This window comes from Tachyglossus aculeatus, chromosome 1, assembly GCF_015852505.1.
Source record: "Tachyglossus aculeatus isolate mTacAcu1 chromosome 1, mTacAcu1.pri, whole genome shotgun sequence".
Lineage (NCBI taxonomy): Eukaryota > Metazoa > Chordata > Mammalia > Monotremata > Tachyglossidae > Tachyglossus > Tachyglossus aculeatus.
Genome location: NC_052066.1, coordinates 69,554,783 through 69,578,970, shown reverse-complemented (window position 1 = coordinate 69,578,970; position 24,188 = coordinate 69,554,783). Strand labels below are relative to the sequence as shown.

The 24,188-nt window shown below is 50.8% G+C and overlaps 1 protein-coding gene across 3 annotated transcripts in view; it reads right to left on the bottom strand.

Moving 5' to 3' along the window:
• Nucleotides 1-590: 590 nt before the first annotated feature.
• Nucleotides 591-24,188, bottom strand: part of EIF4E2 (eukaryotic translation initiation factor 4E family member 2) — a 34,325-nt gene continuing 10,727 nt past the window's right edge. The window contains exons 4-8 of one of the 3 annotated variants that reach the window (XM_038743255.1): nt 21,266-21,370; nt 20,473-20,625; nt 20,235-20,371; nt 11,268-11,348; nt 591-3,218 (exon numbers count right to left, since the gene is read on the bottom strand). In XM_038743255.1, the coding sequence (XP_038599183.1) occupies nt 11,303-11,348; nt 20,235-20,371; nt 20,473-20,625; nt 21,266-21,370 (441 nt within the window). In that variant the 3' untranslated portion in view covers nt 591-3,218; nt 11,268-11,302. Of the gene's footprint in view, nt 3,219-11,267; nt 11,349-17,968; nt 18,237-20,234; nt 20,372-20,472; nt 20,626-21,265; nt 21,371-24,188 lie in introns of those variants that run through there. The other 2 variants (XM_038743256.1, XM_038743254.1) reach the window with 2 other exon arrangements.

Sequence of the window (24,188 nt, the reverse complement as noted above, 5' to 3'; positions counted from 1 at the left end):
ATAGAGACAGTCCTTACCCAACATTGGGCTCACAGTCTAAAAGAAAGTAAGTGCTTAATAAATGCAGAAAGTAAGTGCTTAATAAATGCCATTATATATGTGCCCGGCACTGTAATAATAATAATAATAATAATGGTACTTGTTAAGTGCTTACTATGTGCCAGGCACTGTACTAAGCACTGGGGTAGATACAAACTAATCAGGTTGGGCACAGTCCTTGTTCCACTTGGGGCTCACGGCCTTTCTCTCCATTTTGCAGACGAGATAACTGAGGTCCAGGGAAGTTAAGTGACTTGTCCAAGGCCACACAGAAGACAAGCGGCGGAGGCAGGATTAGAACCCATGTCCTCTGATTCCCAGGCCTGCGCCCTTTCCAGCGCCGAGAACAGTGCTTGGCACATAGTAAGTGCTTAACAAATACCATCATCATCATCAGGCCACGCCGTGAATGCTGCTGGAGAGAAGAAACATCGGAACCAGTCAGAATAGAGACTTCAGCTAAAACAGTAACCCAGAAATGGTGTGTGGGGGGTAAATTCTATACCTCACCCCCACCCTTCTTACCCCCACATTAAGAGTCCACAACTTGGTTCTTGCCCATTTTTTTTCCGTTTATTATTGCAGCAGACCAATGCTCTGAAGGTGCAACACTGTGACAAATTCTTACCATGGTCTCTCTTACTTTCCTCACCAGCCCAAGCCAAATAGGCCCTGCTTTGGAACCCCAGCGACCATGTGCTTTACTATGTGCGAGAAAATAGTGCCGCTTACGGTGTCGTGGGAAAATAAAAAATCAACCCAAACAGCAGGGTGGGAAGGATAAAAACAAGAGAAGGAGTGACACGAGGCGGGGGCCTCTTCAAACAGAAACTGCAGCCCCGAGGGAAAGAGCGGCGGCAGGTTGACGGAGAGGCAAAAAGCTGTCCGTTCCCAGCAGGAAAAGTGAAAGGGAGGAGGCTGAACTTTCCACCTGCTAACTTGTCCGGCCGGGATCCTCCACGGAACTGCTTTTCCTCTTCTCTGCAGACGATAGCTCACGCCACGGTCACGTCGGGTCTCCGGACGCGCTGGATATAGCCCAAGTGAGTCAACGGAATACCTCGGTGTCCCTCCGTCGGCATCAAGCTTTCCAACAGGTGTCTTGAGGGAGCTCGGAGTGCAATTTTCTCAATATTGGCCGTCGGGCAAGCGGCGGAGCGGGAGGGTTCGATGCGGTCCGAAAGGGATAGCCAAATAGCTGAACCGATAACCAGTACTGTAGCTCACAGTACCACAGTTTGCTTTTGCCGGGGGAAGAGGAGAAATCTCAAATACTGTGGCGGGTTGAGGGGAGGGGGCGAGGGTGGCGTGTACCAAAAGGAAAAACGTGAGCCGCTCCAAAAGGGGCGGCAGTCCTAGTCTGAACAGTAGGTGAGTGTGAAAAGGAGAAATGTAGACAACAGCAACACAACCAGGTAGCGTGAAGAAACCTACGTGCTGGAAAACATACGGGCCCGCACATGCATACGTGTGCACGTGGAGCACACCTGCCTATGCATGCACATGCGTACACGTGCACACGTGCCACATGTGCACGGACACATTTTCAGGCAAATAAATGCCCAAATGGCCATTCTTTGGGGCAAATCTCAAATCTGGACACGTCCCAGACTGAAGACTACTGACTTGCACTTGTACTTTCTTTCAGCCCGAGCTGGGCTGAGAAAAGGTCTGGATTCCCGCTCGGCAGCCCCATTCAGGATCGTTGATTTGGCTTTTCACCAGGATATAACCTTCTGTGTTCCTAACGCTGCAGTCACTTGCAGATCCGCTGGGACACTCCTACCTTTGCCAGCCACGGGGACGCGTCTCTCTCTCTGATGAAAACATTTTAGGATGATATTACGAAAACATTTCAGAATGCGAGTGGGACTGAGGAGAAGTTGGAGATGGAGCAACACAGCCCAAAGGAGAAATTCCCGTGACTTTCGAATGCTCTCTCTGATGGGGGTGTGAGGGGAGGGAGGGAGCACTATCTGGCCAAGAAGGCTTTGAGAACGGTCGAAGAGGGCCTAGAGGCCTTGGGTCAAGGCACTGCTATTTTTGCTCCCGAGTGCTAAGGGATCAGTGCCAACCGGAGGCTGTTCCGGGCTCGATTGCCTTCTTCCTTGTTCGGGCCCCCGTCTCACCCAATTCAGTCCTTCTGGATCTGGTGGGGGGCTTTCACGCTCCTCGGACCGGTGAGCGGCAGCCCTGAGCCCGTGCTCTTGGGAAGACTCCGGTTGTGTTTCGGGTGATACCTGGGCGTCCTGGTGGGGCCCGAGCACCCCTTCCCTCTGGGGACTTTGGTCGGGGGGGGTCTTCCCAGATGAGCGTCGGCCAGGCCGCTCTCAAGCCGGCCGCCGGTTTCAACGGCCCGCTCCCCCGGGGCGCTGTGTGGGGCTGGGAAGCGATCGAGTGGATCCTTACCGGAAAGATCCTACGGGCCGCCCTGCCGCTCTGAATTCATCAGGGCCCGCCGACATGAGTGACCTAAGCAAGGCTAGGGCAGACCGCTTGATCGGAGCTCTGGAGCGGGAGAATTTGCGTCCTTGGGAGCGAACCGCGGGGTAGAAGGCTGGCAGTCGGCGCGATTAAGTCCTGGCCATCGACTGTCACCCCATCGACCCCCTTTTTTTTTTTTTTAAAGAATGGGGGCGAGGGGAGGGGAAAAGAAATAGACAAAAAGAACCAATAATTTAATGGCAAAGCTATGCGGGAGCACTTCCGAACAGGTGAAGTGGCTCGCCAACAAAAAAGCTTTTCCCAGGTGCAGACATTCATAATACCGCTCCCCCTTGGTTCGGCTCTGGTGCGTACACGCGTTCACAATCGGCCCTTTGCGCAGAATAACAGAGAGAGCAACGGGATGCTGAGGAGGCAGCCCGGAGGGCCCAAAGACAAACAGAAAGTTGACCCCACCCCCCCGCCCCCCCACACAATCCCTTTAAAAAAAAGTGGTGTCTATTACAAAGTCATCTTTTCTGTCTTTCTGCTGCCGCAGGGCGTCTAGTGGAATCCTTCCTCCGGGGACGAGTGCAAAAGGGGAACCCGTGGAGCGGGGGGACGGCGGGGGTGCCTCCTGGCTGGAGGCCTCCCATCCGTTTCAGACAGACAGACAGACACACAGAGAAAAGGATTATTGCCAGCCTGGTTACTTTCACAATGTGATTTTTGTATTTCGAAAGCTTGAATTGTCCCTGAAAGAAAAAGCAGGAGAGAACGGATGGTTTAATTACACGGGGTCATTGACGGGGATCTATTCGCCACCTAGTTGGGTTCCGGAGTGGGGGCCCTCAAAGATCCACCCCCAGCCCTGGGACCCCGGGGCCGGTAGCACCCTGCTAATCCCACTTACAAAAACACATAAGTCAGCACCTCCGCCTTCACCCCAAGAGAAAAGTCTGCTCAACAAACTTCCTGCCACTCGGGACCCCAGACAGGGCGGCTGGGTCCCCCACAAGATATGGTTGTCTTTGTCATTAAAACATTCACTGTAGGATAATCATACTCAGACGCGGCGGACCTGGGCTAATATAATCAAGATCCTCTCACTCTTCAAAGCCCTCCCCTCCCAGCGAGCCATTTCATACGAGGTTTCCTCTGAATCTTTTTACTCTGAGTAGGTAACTTTTCTTTTCTCCTAATTTCAAAACAACTGAGATTGGTGCTGTAAACCCGGATTCTGGACTTGACCGCTCCTTTTTTATTCATTCATTCATTCAGTCGTATTTATTGAGCGCTTACTGTGTGCAGAGCACTATACTAAGCGCTTGGGAAGTCCAAGTTGGCAACATATAGAGACGGTCCCTACCCAACAGTGGGCTCACAGTCTAGAAGGGCTTGACACGCAGTAAGCGCTTAAGAAATACCATTATTACGTTGATGATTACTGTGATTATGATTAAGATTGTGAGTCCCACATGGGACAACCCAATCACCTTGTATCCTCCCCAGCGCTTAGAAAAGTGCTTTGCACATAGTAAGTGCTTAACAAATGCCAGAATTGTTATTGTTGTAGAAGGGGGAGACAGAGAACAAAACAGAGCATATTAACAAAATAAAATAAATAGAATAAATATGTACAAGTAAAATAAATGGAGTAATAAATACGTACAAACATATATACATATATACAGGTGCTGTGGGGAAGGGAATCGATCAATGAATGGTATTTATTTGGTGCGTACTCTGTGCAGAGCACTCTACTGAGCGCTTGGAAGAGTACAATACAAAAGAATTAGCAGACGCGTCCCCTGCCCATCATTTTTCATTTTTTTGAAAGGCTTGGGTTTAAAACAACTTCCTTTAATGTTGCTATTAACAGCTGGTGGGGAGGGGGATGACGACTTGGGGATGGGTGGAGGGTAGCTAGAGGTTGGGGATGGATTGAAATGGGGTCCTCCTCCTCCTCCTCATCATCATCAATCGTATTTATTGAGCGCTTACTGTGTGCACAGCACTGTACTAAGCGCTTGGGAAGTACAAATTGGCAACACATAGAGACAGTCCCTACCCAACAGTGGGCTCACAGTCTAAAAGGGGGAGACAAAAGCAGAGGTTAACAATCACTCCCCCAACCCCACCACCCCCGGCTCCTCAGTGTTAATGACGTCCACAAGGCATACAGAGAGGGGACACCGACAGATGATGACTCTCCCCCCCCTTCAAAGCCTTACTGAAGGCACATCTCCTCCAAAAGGCCTTCCATTCATTCATTCATTCAATCGTATTTATTGAGCGCTTACTGGGTGCACAGCACTGTACTAAGCGCTTGGGAAGTCCAAGTTGGCAACATATAGAGATGGTCCCTACCCAACAACGGGCTCACCGTCTAGAAGGGGGAGACAGACAGCAAAACAAAACATGTGGACAGGTGTCAGGTCATCAGAATAAATAAAAATAAAGCTAGAGGCACATTATTAACAAAATAAATAGGATAGTAAATATGTACAAGTAAAATAGAGTAATAAATCTGTACAAACATATATACAGGTGCTGTGGGGAGGGGAAGGAGGTAGGGCGGGGGGAATGGGGAGGGGGAGAGGAAAAAAAGGGGGCTCAGTCTGGGCCTTTCCTAAGCCCTCCTTTTCTCTTCTCCCACTCCCTTCTGCATCGCCTCGATTTGCTCTCTTGATGATGATAATGGCATTTGTTAAGTGCTTACACGTGCAAAGCACCGTTCTCTTTATACACTCCCCCTCTCCCAGCCCCACGGCACTTATGTCCGTGTTGTAATTTCTCTATTTATATCAATGTCTGTAGACCGTAAGCTCCGTTGTGGGCAGCGAATGCGTCTGTTTACTGTTGTACTCTCCCAAGTGCTTAGTTTAGTGCTCCGCACACAGTAAGCGCTCAAGTGGTCGACTGACACCGGGCTCCAGAAGTGCTGGGTGCCCCAGTACAGGAGCGGCTGTTGGCTCTTCGGCGTCCAAGGAGAGAACGCCTGCTCGGCCAGCCCCGTCCCCACACTCCCTTAAATCCCACTCTCCCGTGACAGATGGCTCGGCGCCCTGGAGCTGGCTCCCTCTACAATGGTATGAATTCCTGTCGGGAGCCGGGATGGGCCCATCAGGTCTGAAAAGAAGCTCAGCAGGCCTGAGGAGAAACTGACCTCCGCAGATGGAGCCGGAGGCGGGCAGAGCCCCTGTGAGGAGCTCCCGGCCCAAGCCGGCCAACTGAAAGCTCGCCCATCGGCTCGACGCAGAGACAGCCCTTTGCGGGAGTTGCTCCGGCTGGACGCCACTACGTCCAAGAGGTCCAGGAGCGGCCGGGAAGAGGTGGACAAGTCTGAGCCGAGGAGCAGTTACGCCAAAACACGGGGACGGGTGGGGGACGAGTATGCACGTCTTGCTTTGGGAGTCTCTCCCGTTACGGAGTCGGATAGTTGGTGCGGTTGAGGGGGTCGGGGGAGCGTTGAGGGATTAAAGGGGGATAGTCTGTGTCGTGCTCCCCGAGACGTAGTTACCAGTTTGTAGAAAACGACTGGAAAGATTAGGGGTGAAGGAAGCGGGAGAAGGTAACATAATCGGCTCCATCCCCCCTCTCTTCATCATCAATCGTATTTGTTGAGTGCTTACTATGTGCAGAGCACTGTACTAAGCGCTTGGGAAGTCCAAGTTGGCAACATATAGAGACAGTCCCTACCCAACAGTGGGCTCACAGTCTAAAAGGGCTCACAGTCTAAAAGTCTAAAAGTCACAGTCTCTCTTCTCGTCACCTTCACTCACTCCGCCGTCCGACCAGCTAGAGGAGATCGGCGCCTAACCGGAAAGCCAATACAAGAGGGGAGGAGACAGAGAAGAAAGTCCTCTGCCTCACCTGTATGACAGGCGGAGAGGGAGGGAGGAGGATTTAATGTCAATTCTGGTCCTTCCAGCTCGTGAGACCAACTCCATTTAGAGGCAGGAATATGAATTTCATGATCCATAAAATTCATAACAAGCAGATGATCTTCTCACCGGGGGGAATTCGGTAAACGGCCCGGGGATGGACTAATTCGAAGCCCTCCCTCTGTGACCTGCAAATTGAAAAAGCCTCCCTATTGCTTTGCCGTGGGAAATTTCGGAGAGAAACTCAATAGCCCCTAGCAGCTTGGCTTATCGAGCAGCTACCCAGCAAGCCGTGCCCAGGATGGCACCTTGGCAGAAAATCCTGGGGCACAAACAAGAAAGGAGACCACAGTCACATTAAGCCCCGTTTACAAAACGGAAAAAGGAAGGAATTAAAGCGGGGAGAAGGGACGGGAAAAGGCAGGGGCACTGGATGTTTTGTGAGACTTTGGATTAGAGGGAAACAGAGAACGTATCTGATAACGAAGGAGCGGGGCAGGGTGGACCCAAGATGCCCCCGGGCTACCGTCCTTAGACGACATTGGGCAGAAGGTGGCTCTGAACCAACTAACCCCCTGCTCAGATCGGGCCCTTTCCATTATAAAAATAATAATAATAATGATGATGGCATTTGTTAAGCGCTTACTATATGCGAAGCACTGTTCTAAGCGCCGAGGAGGATACAAGGTGATCATGTTGTCCCACGTGGGGCTCACAGTCTTAACCCCCATTTTACAGATAACTGAGGCTCAGAGAAGTTCAGTGACTTGTCCAAGGTCACACAGCAGACATGTGGGGGAGCGGGGATTAGAACCCATGACCTCTGACTCCCAGTGGCCCAGTGGGGCGCCGCCCGCGGAATACGTAGCCTGGCGTAGTGGGGTGCCGGAAAAAAGTATGTCATAGTGGATAGAGCACTGGTTTGGGAATAATAATAATTGGCATTTGTTAAGCGCTTACTATGTGCAAAGCACTGTTCTAAGCGCTGGGGAGGATACAAGGTGATCAGGTTGTCCCATGTGGGGCTCACAGTCTTTTAATCCCCATTTTACAGATGAGGTAACTGAGGCCCAGAGAAGTGAAGTGACTTGCCCAGGATCACACAGCAGACATGTGGTGGAGTCGGGATTCAAACCCATGACCTCTGACTCCAAAGCCCGTGCTCCTTCCACTGAGCCATGCTGCTTCCCCCAATCAGAAGGTCATGGGTTCGAATCCCAGCTCAACCACTTGCCTGCTGTGTGACCTTGGGCAAGTCACTTCACTCTTCTGGGTCTCAGTTCCCTCACCTGGAAAATGGGGATGGAGACTGTGAGCCCCACGTGAGACAGGGACTGTGTCCAACCCGATTCGCTTGTAACCACCCCAGCGCTCAGTACATTGCCTGGCACACGGTAAGCGCTTAACAAACACCACAATTCTTATTATTTATTACTATGTAACAGTCATAAGAGAACGCTCCGAGCCTCTCAGTCAGAAGGCCAAGGATGCCTCGGTCGTCCTCGTTACTACACGAACTCGAGTTCGACAGCTACCGTTAAAGGAAGGGGACCCTTGCGCGTCTCCAGCAGGGCTTGCTGGACGGTGGGCGACTACGCCAAAATGAGAAGCTTCCTTATGGCGAGCAGCGTTCTTTGATGACCTTCAAAGGACTAAAAGTGCTTATAACAGTCCCCAAGGGAGGTTATGGAAAAAGGCAGGGTGCTCGGCAGTTCCCCAAGCCTGGCAAGGGAAATTTCAATAAGGTGAAGGATTGATCATCATTTATTGAGCGCTTACTGAGTGCAGAGCACTGTACTAAGCGCTTGGGAAGTCCAAATTGGCAACATATAGAGACAGTCCCTGCCCAACAGTGGGCTCACGGTCTAAAAGTGGGAGACAGAGAACAAAACCAAACATACTAACAAAATAAGGGGGCAAGTCATGACATGGGACTTGGCTTGAGGGAGTTTTGGGCTCGAGAAGGCCAAGCCTCCATTGCAACTTTGTTCACCTGTTGGATTACGGCCAGTTCGGTGCCCCTGGCGAGCGGGCCCAGTGGGATGGGCTCTGCCACTCTGGTGGCTGCTCTCGAGCCTCCCGTCACCTGAGCGGAACAGTGGCCATGGTGCCGCGTCCCCCTCAGGCTGAAAAGCTGGCCTGAGGGCTAATGGGGGCCCAGAGGAGGAAGGCTGGCAGAATAGTTTCAAGGGATTTGCGTCTTTCCAAAGAAACAACGGCCTCGTGGAAAGGGCACGGGACTGGACGCCAGGAAGCTTGGGTTCTGATCTCGGCTCTGTCACCGGGCCTGCCGTGGGATCTTGGAGAAGCAGCGCGGCTCGGTGGCAAGAGCCTGGGCTTTGGAGTCGGAGGTCATGGGTTCAAATCCCGGCTCCGCCACTTGTCAGCTGTGAGACTTTGGGCAAGTCACTTCACTTCTCCGGGCCTCAGTTCCCTCATCTGGAAAATGGGGATGAAGACTGTGAGCCCCCCCCGTGGGACAACCTGATCACCTTGTAACCTCCCCAGCGCTTAGAACAGTGCTTTGCACATAGTAAGCGCTTAATAAATGCCATTATTATTATTATCTTGGAGAAGTCGATTAACCTCACGGGGGCTCAGTTTCCTCACCTGCAAAATGGGGATAAGATACCTGCTCTTCTTACCGCTTAGACTGTGAGCTCCTACTGGGGTATGCGACCTGATCACCTTGCATCTACTCCACTACTTGATACACAGTAGGTGCTTAATAAATCATCATCAATCGTATTTATTGAGCGCTTACTGAGTGCAGAGCACCGTACTAAGTGCTTGGGAATTACAAATTGGCAACATATAGAGACAGTCCCTACCCAACAGTGGGCTCACAGTCTAAATGTCATAATTATTCAAAAACAACACCCCACATAGGGAAACGAGGAAATACAGGTTTCAAAAGAGAACCGTGTATTCCCGAAAATAACCGCGCCCTGTCTCTGACACGACATTCTGGCAATGCCCACGGGGAGATGGTCCTGGGACCACCACAGACAATCCACAAGACCAGCCCAGGCAGTTAAGCAGAATCCCTTCTGCTTTGGATGCCCTTAATGCCAAGTTGGCCGAGGCCCAGCATTCCCAGAGAAACAGCCACCTGGCTGGCTCCCTTTAGTATCACTACTCTGCCAGAAAAGACAAAGGGTTTTAGAGGCCTGTATGAGCCCTGTCCCAGTCCGGGCCTGTGCCAACCCAGACCGGTTGCGGGCCAAACCAGCCGGGGAGTGAGTCTGGGCCGAAGTGCGTGTAACCGAGAGTTCGGCCTAAAACCGGGGGCGGTCCAAACACAATTAAATTAGATTTATGCTAGCCTCTGCCTCAGGCTCTACGGGCTGGGCTCTAATGGGGGTCAAGGGGCCTTAGGACAGCTTGCATAAGGACACTCTTTGGTTCAGAGTTACTAGCCAGCGAGAGAGACCCCGATGACCAAATGTCATGATCGAACTGCTGCTCGAGGCCACGATGGACACCCATCAGGCCCTTGACTGTATAACCGAAGATCGGACACAGCCAAAGTCACCCTAAGAAGCGTGACTCTTCCTGAGCTTCCATATACCTTGTTGGTCTGGGCTTCGGTCAGCAGTTTCTCAGATACTCACAAAACTCTAGAATCGCCCGCTTTGGGATCTGAAAAAAGGGACATTAAACTACACCCAGCAGTTTCTGCCCCCAGATGCCCTTCCCGTCCAACGTGGGTGGCTTGTACATTCTGAACGGAAGAGTCACGCGACCCAAGGTGAGCAGGGGGAATGCGTTTTGACTGGCCACATTTCGCTTTCTTCCTGGGTGCTGATGCCGTAGCTCACTCAGAGAGCAGTAAGCCCATCTCTAGTTGCTATATTCATTCAATCGTATTTATTGAGCGCTTACTGTGTGCAGAGCACTGTAAGTTCCCCCTTTAACTCCTGGTTCCCGATTCCGTTCCTAAGTGATACACAGTCACGAACCAAAAGTCAATCGCGTTAGTAACTGTGCCCTCATCTATGTGGTTTCTTGTTGAAAGCAGGATTAAAGAAGCCACACAACAGGTGATTGAGGCCAAAAGTGAACACGGCTAAAATACTGGATTTTCATTCATTCATTCATTCAATCGTATTCATTGAGCACTTACTGTGTGCAGAGCACTGCTTGGAAAGCACAATTTGGCAACAAATAGAGACAATCCCTACCCAGCGGGGTACACAATGGGACTTTAGGCACTAGGGCATCTATACCACTGGAGTCGGAAGAGGTGGACTTTAACCAAGTTAAAAAATAACTGAAGGTTCCACTGCTATGACAAGAGGTCCTTTAGAATGGCACCACAGCTCTTAAGGCCTGCATATTTCATAAATTAATACTTTCGAGAAGGCCAAGTGCAGGCCCTCAAGTTCCCAGGGTATATTTTACATCTTCCCCCAAGAAGAGAGCAGTTTTCCCATCGCCATTCCAACCCAGAGCTCTCTTCCCAGGTCGGGCCCGGCATCCCTTTTCTTTGTCCACGAAGACTCCCTGCGCGCGATTTTTACTTTCTGATACGATTCTGTTTCGGCCGACACACAGTAGCCATGCAACACAAGCAAACGGGAGACGTACCTCTCACCCGCTCTGCGGTAGGGCCGGGGTGGGGGGGTTGGGGAGGGAGGTGCCCATCTAGAAATAGGCTGCTGTCAAAGTGGCCGACGCAGGGCCACTTCAGCGCCAGGGGAGCAATTATTCCTCCGGAGCGTTTCTTGGGGCCTTTTGTCTCGAAACTCGACTTTAATGAGCAAACGACAATCAACCGAGCACGTAGGCGGCAAAAGGGACGGGCAGGCAAGACACACGGGTGACAGAGGAAGGAGAGGGGCACCCCCCCCGGAGACAGGCCCGGCGGCTGAGAGGTATGTCACGAAGGTACGTAAAAGATAGATGAGGCCCTACCCTGGGTGTGAGAGACAGAGAGGGGGAGCGTCCGATCAGCGGCCGCTGCTGTTCACCAGGCCATGAAACTCCTCCCAGGCCCTGGCAAGCCAGAGACAAAAAACACAACAGCACTTTCAGATCAAAAGCTTTTTTTTTTTCTTAAAAAAAAAAGAGCACACACACACACACACACACACACACACACACGCACGCACATTGAGCCAACACTACAAAGTGTCCTACAGCCCCCAAATTCCTCTCTCCGGACACCCTACAGAAGACAAAATCTTCAAGGGCAAAATGCCTGATGGGACAACGTTTCCTAATTCTCGATACGAACGCCCTTCCTTCTCTCGGCAGAAAGACATAAATCTGGAAGCGCCTTTCTGGGTGGGGGGAATCAGGACATCGCTTAGCTAGTTCCAGGTAACCAGCTTCTAGTCTGCCCCGTCCGTAGGCCCCTGGGAGCTACCCCACCTGATGGTCCTCGGGCCACGGCTACTTGGTCAAGGCTGAAAAGTATTTCTTGGTGGAAACTTCCCGGCCAACCTTCTGACGTAAGGTACAACAACCAGGAAAAGTCACCTCCTAGCAGAAAAAGAGACCAGACAAGCAAGGAGCATAGCGTTTACCCTGCTCTCCGGCAGCAGGGCTCACATCGAGTGGGCCGAACAAGTGAGATTTTGGGGCCACAGCTGGACTAAAAGAATTCTGTGAGACCGGACGGATCCGGAGAGGGGGGTAAATTATTCTCCATCCCGAGAGGACTCTGCCATGCTTCAGTAGTTACCGCTGAAACCCCGGCGTAACCAACGTCCTGCGATTTCAGCTCCGAGAAGGGCTCAGAAACTCGGTGTTCTGAGATCCCGTGTGGCTCCCAATATTTTGACATCAAAATAACAAACAAGCCAGGGTCAGGGTGGTAAAATCAGGAGGCAGACGGAGGTCCCCACAAGTCCCCTGCCTGGCTCGGCTCCAGCCCCCTTTGGCACCTTTTTCTTGAGTGCTAATCTTCTGATTCTTTGCCACAGCCTTTTCCCAGCCCATTATGGGCCGCAATACAGACAAAAATATGCTGAAAACTTGGGTCTGTGCTTTAGGCAGCGCTCCCTGGGAAGAGCTCAGTTCAACTCTAACTGAATTTTTCAGGAAACGTGCCCATGTAGGATACATCCTGCCGTATCCTAGACTCCACGGAGACTCCTCGCCGGGGTTGGCTAAATATCCCGGGTAACAGCAAACTTCACAACGGTGTGGCCACAGAGCCCGACGCTCTGCTCGTCCACCCAGGAAGGAACTTGATGTTGACAGAACTGGCCAGGTTTCCGTGCCCTCGGGGAAAGGCGGGCAGTGGTGATGCCAGTTTCCCCCGCACTACCTCCTAACGAGCCTCATCTAGAATCTGAAGGGAACCAGTTCTTGAAAGGCTTGGCTGACATTCTCCAGTTGGCGATCTCCGTGCAAACGCTCAATAGCAGAGATAGTTTGCTGAGAGTAGACAGTTTCTTCTCCTTCGGGGACAAGTCCGCAGGCCTGGGACGGGGCTGGCAAAGACGGAAATCTCACGGGGACTGCTTCAGGAATAATGCAATTCAACCAGTTGCCCCTCAGTGAAAATCTGTAATGCAAAATCTGCTATTTGGTTTAACTGGCCCCCAGACCAAGGGTTGAAAGGGTTGCAGGTGTGCGTGGCGGGGATGAGAGACCTTCGAAATCCATCAATCGAAAATATTTATTGAGCTCCCGCACGCAGAGCACTGTACCCAAAGCTCGAGTAGTTAAACCTATTGCTTCAGAGCAGCTGAGTTCAAGTCCCCCTCTTGGCTCTCTCGAGATTAGGATTCTCAACTTACTTAAGAAAATGAACTCTAAAATCTCAAAGCTGGAGGGAAACTTGAGGGGGAGAAGCCCAGTGACGTCTTCCACCTCTTGACCTTCGTGCGGGATTAAAGATGGGACTCAATCTTGCTTTTTAAAGGCACTCAGAAGACCCATTCTAGGGTTTCATAGCTCCTCGCTGTAGAGTCCCGTCCAGGCTTGGGCCTTGTCAGGAAATAATGGGGCCAGGCTCGGGCTGGCGAGGCGATCCCCATTTTCGACCCTCCTCTGGTCAAATCGGGGACGGGTCCTGGCGAGGGCAGCGCAGCAGTGGCACGGAATAAATTTGAAAGAATCTGAGGCGTGTGGAAGTCGGAAGTCCCTGGGCACACCATCTGAAGAGGAGGGGATCTTGGTCCTCGCTGCCACTTGGAACCCGGCTCCAGATTTCAGCCCATACAGACGTCTGCCTCACTGTCTGAAATTACTTCCTTTCCATCTCGTCGGATCCCTTATCCTGTACTTTTAGCTAATTATCCGTACACATCCCTTAGTTGATGTTAGAATATTCAGGAGCAACAGCACATCAGGAAGTCATCTTTGGGTGGCAATTGAGGGGCCGCTTGAGCTAAGAACTAAACTTACTTTAGCTCCATCTCTCCTTCAAAACGAAGGCATTTTAGAAACGCTTTTCTAACTCTGCAAACCCTTCCTTGAAATCCGCAAAATTAAAGGCACCGAGAAAAATGATTTTAAAATACACTACTTTCGTTCGTCGAAAAGCCCAATTTCGGCCAGGTGTGACTAATCCGGCTGCATTCTAGCTGGCATCTTTTGATTCCTGCCCTGGGGGCTGTTGCAGACACTCCTTCCCCCAAGTGCAGACACAGTACAAAACCCATCCTAAAATGGTTACTTACTGAAAAACGCCACTCTGGAGCTAGCATCGACTGTAGAGGACTCTAACCAGATGCAAAATCTTTAGACCCCCACCAAGACCTCTGCCGAAGAACAGAAACGTCCCAGGTGATTTCACCTGCAGCAGCCCCTTGTTTCTTTGATGTGAGAGATTTCCTTAAAGTCCGGTTCTAGAGGTACATGGTTCACCTGTGCTCAGCTGGGGGGTTTGGTAGATTGAATCAGTGACTTAAATAGCTCTAGTCTCCCAGGGTACCAACTCTAGGTCTTACCAAGAAGCAGCATGGCCTAGTGGATAGAGCACAGACTTGGGAGTCAGAAGAAGGACCTGGGTTCTAATCCTGGCTTGGCCACCTGTCTGCTGTGTGACCTTGGCCAAGTCACACGGCTTCTCTGGGTCTCAGTTACCTCATCTTTAAATGGGGATTAAGATCGTGAGCCCCATGTGGGACACGGACTGTGTCCAACCTGATTAGCCGGCATTTACACCAGTGCTTAGTACAATGCCTGCACAGAGTAAACACTTAAATACCATAAACAAAAAGAATCTCTCCCAGGATGGTATGGGTGGTGGTAGGGTTTGTCGGGGCTTTTTCTTGGGTTGGTTTTTGGGTGAGGAAGGCCTTTAAAACCCTCGTCTGGCCAACTAGGACCACTGCTATTAGGCCTGTAGCAGAGGCTGGTTAAGATGGAGTTGAGTTTGATACAATGCAATAGAAAGGAAAGCACAACCAACCAATCAAGGCAAATTTCTTCCCCAATTAAAAAAAAAAAAGCTACGGGCAAAGACAACAGCTAGGCTAATGAAATATCTTCACCACCCCCTTCCACTCATTCCTGGCACCTTTGATCAAGGTGGCATCTGTCTGCCACAGTGGTCCTCTGGCTTCTCTTTTTCTAGGTCAGAGAAGCTGATCAAAACCAAGTGAGCCATCTCACATGGAAGTTCTGGCTGTCTGATTTGAGACAGGTGTCCTTCCCGGAAGACTTTGTTCCATGGGCTGCAAACGGCTCCCAGGCTAAACTTCCCTGCCTTTAACCCTCACCCTTTGGAAGTAAATCGTGTTTCCATTTAAAATGAGGTGTGATTTTACCCTGTGATCCCAAGGGCCCATTACCTGTGAAAACCCAACTGAGGCCTACCCTCTCATTAAGAGGAGCATCTTTTTCCTGAGGAGCCCACCCCAACTGGGTGACGAAAAGGGCTCATCCTCAGTTTAATAAGCTTCCCCAGAAGTTGACTTCACAAACCTGCTCTGCCTGCACCGGAGAAGTCGCTGGAGAAAAGCCAAAGCAGTTGTATGGGGAAGGCAGTTCTGCATTCAAACCCTCTCTGTGCTTAACTGGAGATGCCCCATCTTGGAAGCCTTAGGCTGGAAGAGGTCCCCTCTCCCTCAGGGGTGAGGGAAAGGAGGAGGGTGCCACGTGACACCCGTCACTGGAGTCCTATCAGCTGACCCGAACACAGCTGAAGACTGGGTTACACGACAGAGGGGAGGGCAGGCAAGAGGTGGGAAGTCGCAGCAGCTGAAGAGAGGGAGAATGGCAATAATCAGAGAAAGGTGAAAAGATGGACAATACCTGAAAAATCTCTGTCCCCCACAAAAAGCCCGTTCCTCTTTCTAGGAATCCAGACCCCCAAATGACTTCCCACGTGGAGGTTGTACAGGCACTACCTTATCCTAACTGTTTCTACCTCAAGATGGCCACAGGAACTTGGACGAGGCAGAAGCAAGAAAATTGCCTACCCAGAGGCCTTTAGCCTGGTCCCAACCTCCGCCACGGGGTCTCAAGGACAGTGTGATTCTTGCTGACGGCGTTATCCTTAACTCATCCCTTCAATTCAAACCACATATTCAATCTGTCACTAAATCCTGTCGGTTCAACATTCACGACATCGCTAAAAACTGCCCTTTCTTCTCCATCCAAACTGCTACCACGTTAATCCAAGCCCTTATCCTATCCTGCCTTGATTACCCCATCAGCCTCCTTGCTGACCTCCCTGCCTCCTGTCTCTCCCCATTCCGGTCCATACTTCACTCTGCTGCCCGGATCGTTTTTCTACAAAAACATTCAGTCCGTATTTCCTCACTCCTCAAGAATCTCCAGTGGTTGCCCATCCATCTCCGCAATAAACAGAAGCTCCTCTCCATCGGCTTTAAAAGCACTCAATCACCTTGCCCTCTCCTCCCTGCTCTCTTATTTCAACCCAGTCCACATACTTCGCTCTTCTGGTGCCAACTTTCCTCTATACCTCAATCTCATCTATCTCAACGCCAACCTCTCGCCGACATCCTACCTCTGGCCTGGAATGCCCTCCCTCTTCATATCCGACAACTACTCTCCCGATCTTCAAAACTTTATTGGAGGCACATCTCCCCCAAGAGGCCTTCCCTAAGCCCTCCTTTCCTCCTCTTCCACTCCCTTCTGCAACACCCTGATCCGCTCCTTTTATTTATCCCGAGTCAGACCCACAGCACTTAGGTACATATCCATACTTTATATAAATGTCCGTCTCCCCTTGTAGACTGTAAACTTGTTGTGGGCAGGGAATGCGTCTACCAACTGTTATACTGTACTCTCCCAACTCAGTACAGTGCTCTGCACACAGTAAACATTCAGTAAACACGATGGATTGACTAGACTGAACCACATCCCAAAAGAAACACCGTAATTCCAACGACGGCTCTAATGACGGCCAAACTTCAGCCAAGCCCCCAGAAGGGAAACAAAACTTTATCTGGATGTGTCTTGCTCTGGCAGTCTCTTTGTACACTGAGGATTCCAATCCTGGGGACTATCGGTGATGCCGTGACCCGGCCTATAACACATGCTGGGGTCTCCCGTTCCCCAAGAGTTTGAAAGCCCAAATCGGGGGCGACGTCAAAGGACTTCAAAAGACAATCCCAAAAAACGGGTTCCCTGCATTAAAATGGATCTTAATTCCGAGTTCCAACCTGTGAGCCCCCAAAACTCCATTCAACTCCAGACACCTTTGGGCAAGATAGAACACTAGCAGACCGCTAGCAACAGAACTGCAAAAGCCTCTCAGAAAAAACAAACCTCATGGTCGCAGCTGCCCTCTCCCAGAGCTGTAAGAGTGTTCCCGAAATGCCTGACTCAGCTATGAAATGACACATTTTTATTTAAGAAAGCCCAAAGCTATTTAAAAATGAGCTTTTCTTAAAAAATAGAACCCAAAAAAAAAAACCCGTAAACTCTGGAAGTGTCTGGGTCTCCGGGCCAAGCGGCAACGAACACAAACAAAATTAACCGAGCCCACGGTTCTAAACAGAAGGCTGGCCTGACTTCCGGGGCGCGGGTGTGGTCGGAGTTTAGGGACAGGGGGTCGGGCTCGCCCGCATAATACAAACCCCACGGGACGAATGACATCAGAGGCTGGCCACTCTATTAGAGTGCCGGGCCATCCCTCCCGTCTTTCACCGAGGACTAGATGAGGGGGAAGATGGCGTAGCAGAAAAGGAAGGCAAAGGGAGGAGGCGGCCAAGAGGATTTATGGCGGGGTCAAGTCGGAGGGTCTTCGCACCCCGGAGAGGACCTTGTGGCCCACCAAGCGAGAAAGCTACACAGACACACACATCCAGACACGACAGAAGCGGGGCTTCGGCTGTCTACCTCCAAGCAAGAGACTTCGTGAGGGTGAACTGTAAAGCGGCAGGCGGGTAGAGAGCAAGGATTCCCCCCTCACCGGGCTGACGGACTCTCACGTCGGAATCTAACCCCGGCACGTGCGACCGGAATCCCTGCCCTGGCTTCCTGGGAGTTCTCTCCAAGCAACAGAGGGAGCGGTTTGGCCGAGGGAGCCCAGGTGCCACCCCGTTAGGTCAGGCTGGTTCCTGGGGGAGACAGCTCCTGGCTACTGCTCGATGAAATGAGAACTGCCCTCCTGGGGCCCAGCATGGTGATAGTCTGAAAAGTCCACTTCTTTGCTGCACCAGAAAGAGCGAGAGCATGAGACAAGCCAGTTTAGCACCATTTATTAAATGATCTCAGCTGTCATTGCAGCTGCTGTTCGTGTCAGCCTGTGCTTCAACAGAATCTGCTCTTCCAACTCCTGTTGTCCCGGGACAGAAGCGTCTTCCAGGTGGCACGCCAACAGAACAAGAGACTCCGATGAGGCCAGCTTCGACGATGGTGCCGTCCAGAAAGGGACAGGATCATGGCACGTTCAACCGCGTCTTCCAGAGGTTATGAAAAAGGAGCCTTTGGGGGCCCAGCCTGCCTGGCATTCTAATGGAAGTGCAAAAGGTTGGCATATTGGGGGGGAAAGGAAAGGGGGGTGGGGGAGGAGGGTGGGGGTAGGGGGGACCCGCGAGGGAAAGCACTGCTTGGGGCTTAGATTGGGCTCTTGATTCCCCGGGGCTGCAGGCCTGACAGTGCTGGTGGGTCTCAGACCTCTCAGTCCCTGCAGCCACGTGAGGGAGAAAGCAGTAATACGTCAGCCTTTCCGGCTGACTGTGAGTTGCACTGCCAATACGTTCCCCACGGTGCCATACACATCTCATCACATAGGGCACAATTAACGGCCTGAGGACACTGGGGCGGGGGGCGGTGGGGAGCGGGGGAGGAGGAGGAACAAAGGAAGCAAAGCTGATAGAACACCCCACCTTCCTCCCCTCCCTCCAGCCCACCCGTTAAAACATTAGCTTTACAGAACCCTCTAGGCAACATAACTACCAGCTGTTCCAGATAGGTGCGTGGGCCTGTACAGCCTGCGGGGAAATCTGGCCAGGGGAGGGGAACTCGAACACATCCCCGAGCAAAAAGATCAGGAGAGCAGTCTGGAAGGACTCCACGCTAGCCCAGAACGACTGGTTCGGGCAGGCAACCAGGGCAATGGCTGGCTGAGAGCGGTGGAGAAGGAGCCAAGTGGCCGGGCCCTGATTCTTCTAGTCAACCCTCCCTCAGTCTCATATCGCAACGGGTCATTCGGGGAAATGCACGGGAGCTCTTATGACACGCAGTAGCAGAAACATTCCTTCTGAAGACAAGCACACTTCCCAAACCACTTTTGGAGGCGGGGAGGGGGGCCGGGCAGCATAACACTACCCACCTGAGGCATTGGGACTGCGCTTTTCCCCAATGGAAACGGCAATAAGCTCACCTGCTGTACTGGTCTAATAATAATGACGGCATTTATTAAGCGCTTACTAGGTGCAAAGCATGGTCTAATCCACCGCCACCCATGCCTTTCGTTACTTGAAGGGGCAAGGAGGTTTCCCAATGGCTTGACTGCTGTAAACAACTTTTGGGCTCATTTATTTGTCTTTTAATAAGAGTAATCATAGTGATGATAAGATTATTATTATTCATACTAATAATAATAATGCTTGGCACTGCAAGAGCACCCTCCATCCGAGGGGCTCGGAGCAACTTTACAGACATTAATTCAGCCTCACAACAACCCTGTGAGGTAGGTTAAGTGTTATTATCCCCCATTTTACAGATGGGGAAACTGAGGCACCAGGTGACAAAGGGACTTGCCTAAGGTCACACAGCAGAGTCGGGGTCAGCAGTGGGAACTGCACTCGGGAGTCCTGAATCCCAGGCTCCCGCTGCCTTCCTCCCCTGGTGAGAGGATCTGACACAGCTCTATCTTTGCCAATTGACCACATCCGCCTAGTCTCGCTAACGAGACTCTGCCCCTGCAGAGGCAATCCCTCGACAGCTTTTTATACAGCTCAATTTCCTGCCGTTTCCTCCCTACCGCTCTACTTTCCCTTCGACCTCGGCTATACGCCACGGAAATTCCACCACCACCCTCGGCTGGGGAGTCAAACCTCCGGATCTTCGGAGAACGGGACGGAGATAACAGGTCAGAATGACATACAAAGACGGGAGTGGGGACGGAAAGGGGCTTTTTGGGGGGGGTGGGAGGGGGAAGCGGGGGTCCTATGCGATGATTTCCAGCGGCAGCAAGAGAAAGGAAGGCGAGACCAGTGCCTTTCTAGCGAGGGCAGCGGTAAGAGACTACAAGCCAGGGTGGCCCATGCAGCACAGCTTAAAACGGTAAGGCTACGGGCCGCTCCGCAGGAGAGCGGGTTCACACGGAGAACTGTTACAGAGAAGCGGCTTCGACCCCTAAATTCCTCCGACACGCCTGGTCCGTCCTTGAGGCCCAGCCTCCTGCCCTACCCTGGCCACGCGGGCGCCCGGCTGGAGGCTCTCCGCCCGTGGGCCCGTGCCTGCTGAGCTCAGGGAAACCCCCGGCCCCCCCACAACACGTACTTGATGCTGTCGGTGTGCGTTTTGTATTCCATAATGGTGTTGGGAGGTAGGTTAAGCACTCGCCGCAGCGTGTCCCGGATTCGGGCTGTGGTCGCCTGGTCGCTGGCAGTCTTGTTCCAGATGGAGATGATGTCCTCCTGCAGGGGGGACAGGACCACACACGTGATCAAAGCCAAAAGGAGGCAGCCTGGGAATCAGAGCAGCCCGAGGCCCCGGTCCGCCCACCAGGACGGCTTACCTGAAACCGGACGGAGACCACGGCGCCGCAGATCTCCTCCCCCACCATGAACTGTTCCCCCAACATGGCCAGGATGAGATTTTCCCAGCAGCGGGATGCCAAGCCCTTGCGCAGGCGGATGATCCATTTGCCGCCGTTTTTATTTGCATCGTCCTGCCGAGACACGGGGAGAAGAAGGGGCTGAGCGAGGCTTGGCTCCAAACCGTTTTTCTTTCACAACTACAACAGCGAAGAGCCCGGGACCATCTGGGCAGAAAGCCGACTTTTGGGGTGGCACCAAAATCTGCCCTGCCAGGCCGATTTGCCAGAACACCGAAAGAGCAAAACAGGGGGCTTTTCCCAAACACTGGAAAGAGCAACAGGGGGGCAGTCTACACACTCCTTGTCTTCCCCCGGAAGGTTTCGAGGATTTTAAGTGAATCTAGATTTACAATCTGAGAGACGGCCAGCATTCCTAGCAACAGCTGGGGTGGACTCGAATGTCAAGGAGGGGATGGTATCAAAGCACCAGCAGAAACACATTCTTCACATGAAAAGGAGGGAAGCAGTAAATGCCTCACCCAGCAGCCTCTGTTTTAAAGAACTAAAGCTTATTTTTTTTTGGGGGGGGTGGTGGTGCGGCTTTGTAAAAAGATAAACTGCTCCCGCCCCCAAAACACGCTCACTAAATATGAACCGAATGAACAGAAACGGCTCTCATTTCCAGAACACGTCAACTCGCTTTGTCGCTCTGAGACAGCTTTCTTGCGCATATTAATAATGAAAGAGTCTGGCATTTAAAACACCCACTCACCTCCCACATGGGCTTGATTCCCTCTTTGAAGAGATGGAAGTCACTGTGACCCGTCAGGTCCCCGGGACGTACCATGTGGCTATAAAATCTCCAGAACTGCTCCACCTGCAAAGATACAACATGACAGGTAAGTGCTAGACACACAGACCACGCTCTCAGCCTTGGTCGGAGGCGTTGAATAAGCCCGAGAATAACAGGCATGGAGAAGCAAGCTATTCTCCCACCACAATATCCCAGGGCCTTCTGCTAACGGCTGAAACGAGAAAACTAATATCCACTTTAGAATTCAGTCCTTAATAATGATTAGGGCATTTATTAAGCACTTACTATGCGTGCGGGACTAGGGTATTTACGGCGCTATGAGGCCGGACACGGTCCCTCTCGACAGGGGAATAGCGCTCTATCTTATCCCCGTTTTACAGCTGAAGAAACTGAGGCCCAGAAAGGTTAGATGGCTTGCCCAAGGTCACACAATAGCTAAGTGGTGGAGCCAGGACTTTGCTCTTCCCATTAAGACGTGTTGCCTATTCCTGGCCAGTTTAAATGGCTTAGAATTTAGACTAAAGAATCTCAGGACGCTCCAGTGTGTGGAACACCTGCCGATTTGTAAACACTTTCATATTTTAAAAAATGATTTCAAAGCTAGAATCACCTTCAAATAAAACCTCCACCCTCCCACACTGAATTTGGGCAGATTAGACCCTGATCTTCAAGTCTCCAGAAATACAGAGTTCAGTGGGGGAAATACCTACAATTGTGGGAGGTTTTTCTCCTTTTTCTCTCAGCCGGGTTATTTTGGATTTCAAAATTCCCAAGTGGATCAGCAGCACAAAGAATGTGCAAGAATGGCGTTGAGAGCCAGACGGCCAAAGGGAGCAGCTGAGAGATCCCTAAAGGAACTTCAAAAACCGAGTGAAGAGAAGTCAAAGGAGTCTGAAGGAATTTAAGAGTTGACAAATAACAAGTTTAAAGAAAAACAGGAAATGAATGTATTAGACTTGGTAAGAGATGATTACACTGAAATGTTTTTGTAGGGGGGATGGCGGTGGAGATTTCCAACATAACATGACCACCCCCCCGTCTTACCTCCTTCCCTTCCCCACAGCACCTGTATATATGTATATATGTTTGTACATATTTATTACTCTATTTATTTATTTTACTTGTACATATCTATTCTATTTATTTTATTTTGTTAATATGTTTGGTTTTGTTCTCTGTCTCCCCCTTCTAGACTGTGAGCCCACTGTTGGGTAGGGACTGTCTCCATATGTTGCCAACTTGTACTTCCCAAGCGCTTAGTACCGTGCTCTGCACACAGTAAGCGCTCAATAAATACGATTGATTGATTGACTGATTGATTGGTTTTACTGTCCACCAGCATGGCAATATTACCGGGGCCTTCTACCAGAACGCTGCTTCCACGGGAAAGCTGATACAACTCTCAAATGCAGAAGACCAGGCACCAAGTGGGGCACTCAACAATTATTCATTGATGATGAAAATGACAATCACGATGATGAACTTTTAGCCCAAAACGTCACATATTAGGCCAAAAGACACCTGACTGGATCATAAATCACAGAGAATCAGAAATACTATGGGTAGCAGAGTGGCCCAGTGGAAAGAGCACGAGACTGGAAGTCAGAGGCCTTGGATTCTGATTCCGGCGCAGCCACTTTTCTGCTGCGTGACCCTGGGCAAATCACTTCACTTCTCTGTGCCTCGGTTACCTCATCAATAAAATGGGGGTGGAATACCTGTTCTCCCTCTCCCATGGACTGTATGCCCCATGTGGGACAAAGACTGTGTCCAACCTGATGAGCGTGAATCTACCCCACTCAATATTTGGTGCAGGGCCTGGCACACAGGAAGCACTTAAAAACCATTAAAAAAAAGATTTTAAAAAGCCCTACAAATTCACATTACAACAGTAATACAAACTGCATTCCCAACCAAACTTCTAGACTTCCTGTCTTCTGAAAGGCTCCCGGTCCTTAGTATATAACACCCAGTCCTCCTATAGGGTGGAACCCATGTCGAGGAAAACGCAGGTAACTCACACTGATAGCACACCTTCATCCTAATACATGTTGTTGCACAAACATCGGCTTATCCCTTAACTTCTAATGCAAACACGTTACGTAAGGTTGAGTGTATTTCACGATTTCTCCCGACCACGTTTAGTGGCAGATGCAAACAAGGGAAAAAAATGAATCCGATTTTCATTTCTGAATACGCCCCACCCCTTACTTATGAGCCCTCTTTTCCCACAGCATCCGAGCTAGCAGTCTTTGTTCCTCTCAACTTAATCTTCTATCTCCCATCTCCCAACTACTGAGAAAAACTTCCCCTACGTGGAATTACTTTCCTCCCTCAAATCCACCTTCTCACCTTTCAAGCCCTTCTAAAAAGCCACCTCCTCCAAGGAGCATTCCACGACTTATTCCTTACTTTCCTGGTCATGCCATCCCATCCCTGGTCATTCATTCAACCGCATTTACTGAGCACTTACTGTGTGCAAAGCACTGTACTAAGCGCTTCATGAACACATCGATCTATTCATTACTGATTGATATGGATTTAATTGATTCCTTTAGTTTGGATCATCCGCATCTCCGTTACTACTCTTATAGCCAGGGTACGCTTGACTATTTATGTTCACTTGTTCAGTAGTGATGGTATTTATCAAATGCTTAATGCAGGCATGCAGGAAAGAATACGCAGGTGTAAATTAGGCATAGTCCCTGTTTCTCGGGGCCATTCACAATCTAAAAATACAAAGGGGAAGAGAGGACTGGCGAAGGACGCATAAGAAGAGATGAAACAAAACTCTATGACAACATAAAGCTGCAAAGATCAATAGGACACTATGGAGAGGGGAGGAGAATTTCAGGCTCCTCATAGTTCAGAGTCCAGGCAC